Raw genomic sequence first — 12,301 nt, forward strand, 5'->3', positions numbered from 1 at the left:
TGCATACCGATTTCATTTTACGTCAATAAAAATGCCAGGTATTTTTCCCTTGCAAAAGAACTGATTGCTAGGTGTTTTATCCTGGAGGAGAGATCAACATGGACGAATGCTGTGGTCTACCTCCAGGGCAGCAGAGCTCTCTCTCTGGGGGAAGTCCTTGGTGTGCGTGGTCTGCCCCAGTAGGAGGCCTGCCTGGGCGGAAGACCCCCAGGGCCATCTGCCTGGCTGTGGGCTCCCGGTCGTGGGTTAGAGAAAGGTCACGTGTGCCCCTGTCTCACCACAGCCCCGATCATGTGGACTATTTCTCTTTGAATGTTCGTATACAAGCGCCTCCTCCTGCCACACCTCAAACACACACAGACTCAAACTTGGCTGCGAGTAAGGCGTCAGAACTCTTTCTCAGATAGAGACTCACATTTCTGCCTAAGCAGGTCTTGGGATCATGATACCCAAACATACAAACATTCCTATTTACATACATACTTACCTATCTATATACAAACATACCTACCTACACACATACATACTTACTAGCACTAATATGTCAACCTCTCAAAATTCTTAAAGCTCTAAAAAAAGTTTTTTTTTTCCACTTTGCTGTTATCTGAGCACCTGCTCCAAGGTCATTAGCGTATCCTTGTTGCTATTTGGTTATTGATGTAGTTCTTGTTCAAGGGAGGGAGGCAAATGCCCTAAAATGATCATCTTCACATTAAGCATAAAAGGATGTCGCGCAGACTGGAAGAGAACCTGATTTGCTTTTACTTTGCCACCAACAGAATAGAACACAGCTTCCATTTTCCATCCTCATGGTTTGAAACCATTAACTCCACAATAGGGAATTCTAATTTGTAGAAGAACTAGAAGATGGCATAGGGGGCAGTAACAATCCACTGTATGACCATCAAACTGCAGAAGCATTTGAAAATAGATTTATACAACCCCCCATGCCCTGTGATTTAGAATTATTTGGTAAATGGCCATAATGTCTACTGACTAGACAAACGCAGCTTCCACATCTAACTTCCTGCTACAAAGTCACTCAGAACTGGATCTTCCCCATTCCCTCCATCACATGACATCTCCCACTGATCACACAGTACGTAAAAGTCAGCCAAGTCTCTGTTCAGAAGCCACACAACCATCAGCAACACCAAAGTTACCTATATGCATCAAAAATATTCATAAATATAGTCAAACCAGGGGGGACAGGGGACCATGTCCAACAGACTAGGCATAGGCTAGCCATCAACCACGGCTTTCGTACGTGGTCAAGTTTAATCCGCAAACAGGTCGCACAGCCATTCCTGTTGTCCACTCACTTTGTGATCATGTGACATTTAGTATATCCTACCTGTCTATGCAAGTTATGAGATTTTCTTTTTTACCATGACTTGAGATACAAGTTTTTGATAAATGAATCTATTTTAAGAGCCACTTCTATAAAATCAGTTGTTGCTATCGAGGGGAAGGTGTTTTCTTCATTTTTCCCCCCCTGGCAGAAATAATATATGATGACAGCTCTAATGTACCTTTTTCTCTTTTCTACAGGTCTCATCAAGGGAGAAAAAAAACTATCACAAAATCAAATAAGATTCTGTGTTATAAAAATTCTGTTTGTGAATTTATGCTATAAAATAAAATTGTGGCAGGGAAAATGAACAAAAGATGATATCTATTATATTTCTATTTTCAAGAGCAGTCAAGGTGATTTGCAAACTATAAAGTGCATAGAAATCTAATGACATTATTTTCTCAAACAGTTGAGAAGATACAGGCCATGTTGGAAGCTCATAAATTCAGGTAGAAGAGGTTGGTCTTTATACAGTTTGAATATATATCTATATATATATATGCCAGCAACAGTCAAGTTGGATTGAAGAGTGTGAAAATGGGGTTTAGAAAGTCTTGTGCATCAGGTACAGTGAAAAGCATGATTTTACTCTTATTTAAGTTTTTATGCTATGCGTTCTTTGAAAAGCACGTAAAGGCAACTGAAATGTGCAAATCAAGTTTACAGAGATAAAAGAAAAATGAGAAGAGAACAAATCAGCACAAGGTCAAGGACATAAACTAGAAACTAAGACACTGTATTTAAAAACAAGAAGAAAGGAAAAACACCAGCGAATGCTTTGCATCTGAAGCGGGCAAATCCCAACATCAGCCCTGAGCATTTCAGGAGTCCATACAAACAGGAAAATACAAGATTAAATCCCACATGCAGGCACATCTTCACAAGTGTGAGTCACACGCATGGCTCCCGCAGGCTTACACCGTGCTTGGTGCCGCAGAGGATTATAAAGATGGCTAACCGCAGGACTTCTGGGGGTAGGAAGAGGAAACGACTGCAGAGAACACAAAGAAGGAACTCTTTTCAAGGTGATGAACAACATTTCATGAATAAACCCAGACAACCTTGCAGGGGTGTACAAAGCCTCCACAGAAGAAAACGGCGCTGGCTGCCGATGGCTGGGTCCTAGCCCTCCGGACAGGCCGTAGTTTCTATGTGAGTGGTAAATAGGTATGGACTTTATTCTCGTGATTTTTGCGCTTATCGGAATATATTAAAATCTACTAAATTATACACTAAAGTTTATGGATATCTCCAAAAGTATTACAATGTAACTAAATCCTTAACACTCCTCATGTGATTATCAAACTGAAGTATGCATCCAAAACACACACACACACACACACACACACCACACACACACACACACACACACACACACACACACACACACACACACACACACACACACACACACACACACACACACACACACACCCCTGAAGATTTGATTCCAATGTGATAGCGGGGACCCCTCCTGAGGGATTCTCTTCCAGCAGGTAGCTTCGTGATACGGTCTGAGGCTGTGTATTTCTCTCAGATGTTCTTGGGCAATGCTAATGCTGTTTGGGGCAGAGACTAACTCGAGATCTTTAGGAGGACTCACAGCAGTGCCCACCTGAAAGGAGGCCGTACCACACTAGCAAACTGGTCACACGTGTTTTGTTCCAACGAACAAGGCTAGATGAAATGAGTCATGGGAGGAACCATTTCTTGTAGATATGTGACTACTCAGTATGAACAATGTTGCAGGAAGCCAGTGTGACAGGAAACACTGCCAGCAGTAAGAACACCAGGAAATGGTGCCATCCGTGTCAGCCCAGACTCAGCAGCATTGAACCTTTATGCATTCTCGCTGCACTACCAGCACTACTGGGCCTAGGGCTTCAACCGTCAATCATTCTTTCAGCTCTCCCAAGATTCTTATGAGCATGCTGGGTGCTGAGACTAGGGAGAAAAATGCCACATGAACATTTCATCTTTATCACATACCTGCCCGACCTAGTTACCAGTTAGATATAAATTATCCTTTTTGTTGCAGACAAATTACCTAGAATTTGATTCCCACTGTGGAGGAGTGAGTAAAACCAGACACACGGACTCCATAGTCCCCCCTCCTTCTACAGCCCTGTACTTCCTTTGTACGCCACGCTGAGGTACCCTGCCAGTGGCTGAGATCACTTCATTACTAGAGTCTAAAAGTATTCACAGCAGTGTTCCCCCAAATTGATGCTGTGATACTAGAGAAATGTCACATGTGATTTGCTACAACCAACAAACTGCCAATTTTGCAAATGATATGCCTTATAAATTACACTCTTCATCCCTGTAATGATGTTTTTCACACTCATGTGAGTTCAGATATGCTCACTGAATGGAAGAGAATGGGGTGTAATTGTGCATAACACATTTTTACCCCTAGGGCTTTAGGCTATTATCCTTTGGGCATAAATGTATTGTGCTGGGCATTTGAATTTCTGCCATCAGTGATCTTCTGATCAGGAGAAAATTCTCCTTGTAATGCTTTTCCATAAACACTCACCTCTTAGTTCAGTTTTCATTAGACACTATTCTGCCAAGACTTCTAGTGCAGTCTCTTGAAATAGAGATTGGAAAAAAATACAACTAAAATTCAAGCTAGAAAGGGAGGGGAAAGAGTAGGGTTTGGATAGATGATGTTCACAATACATCGATTAAAAAGTCAAGTTTATTTTCATGTAAGGACAAATAAAACAAAGCTCACTGGTGTAGAGATTCATGAATAAAAGTGCCTAGGGCAAGGGTAGGATAAATAGCTGTTCAACTGGTGCTTGTTAAAAAAAAATACCATTGGAAGAAGAGCTCAGGGACTGCAGCCAGGCCCTGAGTTCGAGCCCCACGACTGACAAAACTATTAATGGTTAAGCGAATGATATTTGGTCATTGCTACCCTGACTCTCCTGACTCAGTCTACCAGTACGTAAACAGACGTTTTAGATTTGTTGTCACTATGTTAGCACCCGTGCGAGGACTCGAGCCGCGCAAGTTTCTTTTATGAGAACCAGTCCTTTCTATGACTCATTCTGCTGCATTGTTTTCCAGCTGCAAAGGCGTCCATCACCACCTAGCTGACCAGAGCTGCTGTTTGCGTCTTTTTCTTCTCTTGTCTGAAGTAGAGTGCTGCTCCCCGACTCATAAAAATCCTCCTCTCATGTCTCAGTGTCCTGTCAAGACACACTCTATTTTTCTGTCTAAACCCAGAGGACGCTCTTATTCTATTCCACAGTGCTTTCATGTGGTAGCAAAAAGCTGAAACAAATAAAAAACTATGCTTGCTAAAACCCGCTACTCTGAAATCTTCTTCTAGAACATAATTTAAGCCTCACATACAAGAGGTTTATAAATATGGGATAGTTTCTTAACCTGTCATTATATACAAAATGCCTACATCTAAAACATGAATGAGACACTGGAAGTAGGAATTTGGATGGTTCACTTTCACTGTATGACTTAAAACATAACAAGTTAAATCAACACATCACAGTTCGCCCCAAACTTTTATACTACAAGCAGTAGAAAATGTGGAGAAATGGAAACGCATGCACATAGAAGTTGACTAGGAATCAGTCTAGCTATTTTGAAAAAACAATCTAGCAGCATCTAGTAAAACTGAATATAAAAATACCTTGCTAACCCTTCTGCCAGTGTTTATATGCAGGAGAAACTACCATACTTGTACTCTTGAGAAGGAGTCTACTATATGAATATTTAAAGTAACAGACTATCAGAAACAACTTTAAATTTTAATATGGGAGTAGATAAGTTATGATTGAGTCACATGAGGGAATATTCTATGTCAACCGAAAAGAGAAGCTTGGGCTTTATGTATGAGCAAATATCTCAAAAACGTATCAGTTGAAGGAAAAAAAAGTGTTCTATGTTACATAGCAGTGAACAAGAACACTCACAAAGTATGTTGTATGCGTAAGAACTTGTCTTAGCTTTCACTACTTAAACAGTCCTAAGCCAGAACTTCCTAACTCCTCTCACTTACTACATACGTCATAATTCTCATCAAAACAAGTTTAACTCCTACCTTCCCCCATGTCCCTGCTCCAGGCTACTGTTATTCCTCTTGTCATCCAAACCACTTTAAAGGTTACTATGTACATTACTTTTATTATCTCAGATCCATGTGAGGGTCAACAAAATTTACTTTACAATTTTATTCAAAATTCACAATAACCACAGCTGTTACTACTACTACTACTACTACTACTACTACTACTACTACTACTACTACTACTACTACTACTTTCCCCTCTTGTTTAGCCTGTGTTCTTCCTTGGGTTACTAATGTCTGCTGAGCCCCATGTGGTAGAGATGTTGCCACAGTTAGTGGTGCTCCAAGAAGGTGATAGAACCTTTAGGAGGTGGAACTTCATGCAAGGAAGTTAGGTCAGTAGGAGTTTGCCTCTACAAGGGATATTGAGACCTCAGCCCCTCCTACCTTTCTCTTCACATTCTAGCCACTGCAAAGAGGCTTCCTCTAACACATTCTCCTACCGTGACATTCTATGCCACCAGAGGTCCAAACTATGAAAGTAAATGAAAATGGACTGTAAGTTTTAAAACCATGAGCCAAAATAAAATTTCCCTTATTTAGCTGATTCTATCAGGAATTTTTTCACAGTAAGGTTATGTTAGTTATAACATGAATTGTTACTAAGTAGAGTGATTGCCATTACTATAACAATGTGGTTCAGAAGTTTTGACGTTGCTTTGTGAGAAGGATTTGGAAAAGTTTGGAGAAGCAGGTTAGAAAAACGCAGGTTGGAAAAAGATCAATATAAAGACCAGAAGTAAGTTTGAAAAAAAAGGATGAGATATTAGTAGAGATAATAAAGGTTCTGGTAATGAACTTAGAGATGATGAGAATTCTTGGTTGAAAAAGGACCTGTGTGCTAAATCATGGCAAGGGACGTAGACATATTTTATCAATGCCCTGAGACTTCGTGTGCATCTGAGCTTAACGATGACAGACCATTTCATCTGGTGAAGTTTGAATGCATCATAGATTTCAGGCAGTGCTGTAAGTGTGACTGGCTGTTTTTAGCTAGATTTCATAGTGAAAAACAGATAAAAATAGGAGCTGAGTGGAAATTTTTAGGAAACCATAAGGTTTCCTGGAGCACAGAGGTACTACCAAGGTAAGACACAACTATTAAGAGACTAGAGGCTTAAAAAAACCGACATGCTTTGCACCAGGGCAAGAAGATGACTCCAAGGTATCCAGAAAATCCATAGGACCCCACTCATTGTCTATTGGAATGTGCAAAGGTCTAAACTTGTGTCAGGCTGTGCAGGTGAAAACTTTGGCATCGTCCACACAATGCTGGTTTTACAGGCATGCAGAATGCAAAAGTAGTGATGTCATGGAAGACGCCACTGAGTGTCCAAGGGTAGTTCTTGGAAGCCAGGCTGTGTGTGGCAGGGTCAGAGGCCCCAGAGGCAGCCCTGGAGTGCTGACATCACTATCCTTCTTTAAAACAGAACAAAAAGAAAACACCCAAAATGAGCTACATTTGGTGAGGCTTTGGATAGCAGGAGAGCAATGGAATGTGTGATTCTGATTCAAATATAACATATGCATGCTGGAAATACTAGGATGAAACCAATTAGGTTCATTAGATGGATAACAGCAAAGTAAAAAAGACTCTACTCTGCTGACCAATGTCAGAAGGCAACATCCTATCACAGCAGGCTGGCTAGGTAAAATTCCAAAACGTGATTTCTACTGAACGTATACTGCACCACTGCCAAGCAAAAAATATGAAAGTGAAACAAAGCTGTCCTCGAGGCCATCTGTAATAGATATGTAGAAAATAAATCTGTCCCCAAATTTTGAATACTGGATTCAGACTGAAAGTTAAGGTTGCTTGCTTGTTTGTGGCCAGATTGGTTTTGAATTCTAATCATAACCTCTCATTTCTGGAACTTTTGCTTATAAATATAGTTCAAAATTGAATGATAATTCAGTATGCTTAATTCTAAATGCATCACTAACTCCAAAACTGCCTAACACATGAGACAAGGCTCTTAGAAACCTGTGTCCTTCATACCCTCAGTTGTTCCCTCGATGAACATTTATAGAGGAACCATACTACTGGACATTGCTGGTGGATTGTGTCTGGTATAGTGAATCTCTGGATCATCTTGACATTTGGTCTTCTTTTGTTTTTGTTTTTGCGAGAATCCTGGGGCTTGCATTCAGGGCATGGATGCTATCCTTGAGAGGTTTTGCTCAAGGCTAACACTCTACCACTTAAGCCACTTCTAGCTTTTTTTAAATAATTTGGTTGGAGACAAGAGTCTCCAGAATGTCCTGCCCATGCTAGCTTCGAACTGGGATTCTCAGATCAGACTCCTGAATATCTAGGATTACAGGTGTAAGCCACCAGCACCCAGCCATGGTGCTTAATCTGAAAATAGAGGACTTTTCCCCCTTTTTAAATAATCAGCCAAAGGAAGCCTTAATTGTTTCTTTTCATCTACTGCCTCTTACTCAACCATATGTAATTGGAAACTGCTACAGAGATGAACACAGCATGGTAGGAAATATCAGTATAGGTAAGGATAAAATTTACCCACCAAAACAACAATGACATGACAACCCTGGTAAACTTAAAAAAATATAGTTCTATGATCCTTTCAGGGTAGTTGGAACAACTCAAAAATCAAATGAACTACAATTTAATGCAACTGCATTAAATTCAATATACTAAAAAAAAGTCTAAAACAGTTGTTGCTATTCTAATTGTTTTTAAATCCAAATATCATTCTTAGTATTATATATAATATATTTATCTATCTAGATATGTATCTATCTATCTATCTATCTATATATATCAACTTATTTTTGTCCTGGGTCACTACCATGCAAGACTACTATTTTCATGACTGACTTTATAGAGGAAAACCCTGAGGCACTAGGTCACCTGACGTACCTCAGGCACTGAGAGATAACTTGCTCCTGGCTAGTAAGTGCTAAGTAGAGGGATTCAAACTGAGCCCCCAGGCTCCAACACCTTGCTTAACATTCATCAAGGCCTAGCCTTGCCAGAGCTTAGAAAACCATGAGCTGCTGTTATAAAACAGAACACCCAAAGAGGAAACTCAATTATTAAAAAAAATATGCCCTGTCTTCTGGAAGTATGCATGCATACAGACACATACAGACAAACTCATAGTTTCATGGTTAAAGGACAAATTTGACAGATTTGAAATTTAGCAAAAAAGGAAAAGAAAAAAAAGGTATCAGCCCAGTGGTGGAGAAACGGAAGTTAAGGGTATTAGTGTTTTTAGGTTAAATTTTTAGCACCTTTCTTTCAATAATTCAAAAACAAATTTCCATAAATGTCATGTCCTGACTATATATCTTGTTATATATAATGCCAATGATGAATGACCTTGTGCCATACCAAACTATGGCATTTTGTAGTACATTCTGTATCTGACACCTCTGATCTTTGTTGGCCTGTTTGAAGAGAGGAAGGGAGCAGTTTTACCTGCAGACAATCATTCGTTAAATCAGTTTTGACCCTGTGGTATGCCTGGCCAGCAGACTCCTGTTGCTCCCTTCCTCATTAAGTACTGGAAGACTAGATTTAGAAGACATTTTTATACCAATTGAACGTGTTTTATATGGCTGAGATGTTCATGTCAGACCTTGAAAACATCCCCTCACGGTTATCAAAAACCATGATAGAACTCGGCTACACGATGAAAATGGCAGTGATATGAAATGGCGCAACACAACACAGAGGCCTCTCGTGAGTGGGAAAACACACAGGCCTCGCAGGGGTGCGGGCAGATACTGAATCTCCAGGGAAAGAGAGCAGAAACGGAAGGGGAAGTGGGGTGCCAGATGGGAACCAGCCCCTCCGGAGCCCGGCCTGTCCCTCCCTCGCTTGCTTGTGTGCGCCCCTTTAGAGGACACACCGTCATCTGGCTTTGAGATTACCCTGTGCCTCGTGGATAGACCTTGTGAAGGGGCACTTTTTCCCTTTCCATGATGGCTCAGCGTTCAGACTTCACTGATGTGGAAATGCACTGAGATACGTGACTTGGGGCCTGGCTGAACCACCACATCCATTTCCTAAAATCCTGGCATCCCTCTCCCCTGACAGCGGGTGAAGGGAACAGAATTTCTGGAACGAGATGACTGAGGCTGGGCTCAGGAAGACCAGGGAAAGATGAGCTGTGAGCTGCAACATGGAAGGGACTTCTTTGGACACTGGCTGAGTTTTCGTTTTCACATCTCATTTGCACTATCCAGAAAATGCGCTCTCAACGGCTGCACATATCCTGAGCTAATAATGAACTGTGTCTCTCATGCGTGCTGGCAATGCATGCGTAGGTAGAATACTTAAAATTACTTTCTCTCGCATGCCATGAGCTATACCCCATAGAGTGACGTTCCTAATACTTACTTCTTTAGTGAGATGTATGTGTACAAAAAACCCACCAAAGCTCAAGATAACCTTAAGATAAAGAAGACCTTAAGGCACGTGAGATACCTTCTCATGCAGTCCAGAGCGCGGATGAAGAAGTCCTTGTGTAGATGGTGCTCGTCCCGCAAAATGGAGCACTGCTCCAAGGTCACGGACATGGAGGTCCGGTCTTTGGCACTTTTACAGCACGTGAAACGGATTCCATTGAGTCTGCGACAGATCTGGAAGACACAAATGAAAACTGGCTGCTGTTCGTTGGTGTACAGTGGTAACAGGCTGCTGTTCAGCAGTGTACCGTGGTGACAGGATGTTATTTGTTTGTGCCCTGAGGTAGCCCTGGCCATCTCTAGTCAAGGGACCTCCCCCAGCCCTTGGAGTTCAGGCTCACAGATGAAAGTAAATGGGTCCGATCTACTCGGTGAAATGTAGATGGCAGTGCCTTTTCATTCCAAAAGCCAGTGGGGTTGGTGGAATTGTTTTAGCCCTTGGTACATGAGGTGTGGAAATCTCACAGCTAGAGGACACAGGCAGTCACCCAGTGCTGTGGCTCAGCCAGTGGAGGCAATGGTACCCAAGCAGACGCCTTTGTCTGTACCTAATAATGAAAAATCACAGCTCAGGAGCAGCAATCCCACTGGAAACAGAGAAAGTCTCTATTTCCTGCCTCCAATACTTGGTTTGAATCTTAACTAGCTAAATCGTCTTATTTTATATTTAAGAAACCTTTGCTAGTTTTGGTCTTGTGTGAAGAGGCTTTACGCAGTGATACAATACAATGTAAAGGAAACCGCCCAGCCATGTTGAGAACACTAAAAATGTTGCACAGCTACCACTGTGTCCCAGGTACATACTAGGAATGCTCTGCATTCTTTTGCTCTGTTAATTATCTTCACACAAACTCTAGAGGAAACATACTTACTTTCTTTGTATAGAGGAGGAAACAGATCTCCTTTTGATTAGGTTAAGTAAATTGTACTCAACAGAGGCAGAAACCAGCATTCAAATATAGTTTTTCCTAAGTCTAAAGAACAAGACTTTAAAGACTGTGACATCTTGTTTTCTTTTATAATTATTTCTTTCATTATTCTAAGTCAGAGCAGAGTCTCTGAACAGCAATATTTTCTCCTCTCATTGCTTTGTGATTAGTGGGCAAGAAACTCCATGCTTTGTGTTCTGTCCCAGGACAGGCTTATGAGACACCAGTAATCCAGTTGCTAACATTGTGAACATCAACAATGTTAATCAAAGGGTATCTAAGATAAATTTAAGGTGATATGATCTACACTTTATTAATCTCCATGAAGGATGCCTTGAGATATGTCTGTATTGTAAAAAGAAAATCTGGCAGTTTTTATCAAGGATTTTTAATGTACTTTAATTGTGAGTCTGATAATTAAATATTTATATGTCCACATTCATTTAGATCTTTATTACCTTCTATTTCAATAAAAGCAACTAGAGAAATATGAGGGCATGACATCACCATATGATTTTCTTGTGCTTAGAAAATTCAAATCCCTTCAAATCAACACTATTTCACATGTTTAAAGCTGACTACAGTCATAGTAATAAAATAGGCCTTAATAGCTACTACTGAAATATGATTTTTAAAGGAATCAATATTCTTCATATAGATATATAGATATAGACATATATCACTTAGGATATTTAATGTTCTATATTTAAAATCAGGCAGAGGTGGGGAATTTCCATCCTAGCATCTTGATTTCTATATCAAGAAATATGCAAATTTGGCTTAGCCCAATTTGACTTAGCATTTGGAACCTTCCGTTTCTTGTTTTTATCATTTAAATTAAATCAAGTTAAAGGCAAACAGCTTTGTATTTTTCAATTAAGAGTGTAAAACATTAGCACAGGCAGTATTTCATCAGGTTTCAAGAGAATAAAGAGATACAGCAATAAAGACTTTTTGGAAAATACAAAGGGCATTCCCATAGTTCCTCATCTCAAGTGTCTCCATTTACAAATAGGCTACGGAAACACATATCAGCCTACAGAAGCAAACTGTACAGAAGCAATATCTGAATAGTGTACACATTTCAGAGGGGTATTTTAGAAATGACAGGAAAGTTGAATATACTAAGCGAAAAGCATTTTTGCATGCATTTCTGTATGCTTTAATTCACCTCTTTATAGAATTTCACAATATTTATATAATGGCTTATTTATATGTTCCCAAAGTGTCAGATTACCCCAGCAAGTATTCAAATTACCAGAATGTCATTATGTTTTGAGTACAATAGAAAAATTAACTTCTAACCTACCATTATGAAATTGGGTGAGAATGAACCATCACAGAAGTCTTTGAAAAGAAACAAGTAAACAGCCACCTAGGGAAGAAATACTGCAGACAGTCTTCCTGAAATTCAGTATGGTACTGAAAATGAAGCCCTAAAAAATTCATGCAGTGGTAGAATGCCTGCCTAGCAATTGTGAG

The 12,301-nt window shown here is 40.2% G+C and overlaps 1 protein-coding gene across 7 annotated transcripts in view; it reads right to left on the reverse strand.

Moving 5' to 3' along the window:
• The window catches only part of Inpp4b (inositol polyphosphate-4-phosphatase type II B), a 338,999-nt gene that overhangs the window by 52,549 nt on the left and 274,149 nt on the right, over nucleotides 1-12,301 (reverse strand). For all 7 annotated transcript variants that reach the window (XM_070022124.1, XM_070022126.1, XM_070022123.1 and 4 more), the window contains one exon: nucleotides 9,910-10,064. In XM_070022124.1, the coding sequence (XP_069878225.1) occupies nucleotides 9,910-10,064 (155 nt within the window). The remainder of the gene's footprint in view (nucleotides 1-9,909; nucleotides 10,065-12,301) is intronic.

The sequence above is a fragment of the Dipodomys merriami genome, unplaced genomic scaffold (assembly GCF_024711535.1).
Source record: "Dipodomys merriami isolate MVZ:Mamm:240054 unplaced genomic scaffold, mDipMer1.0.p SCAF_15, whole genome shotgun sequence".
NCBI lineage: Eukaryota > Metazoa > Chordata > Mammalia > Rodentia > Heteromyidae > Dipodomys > Dipodomys merriami.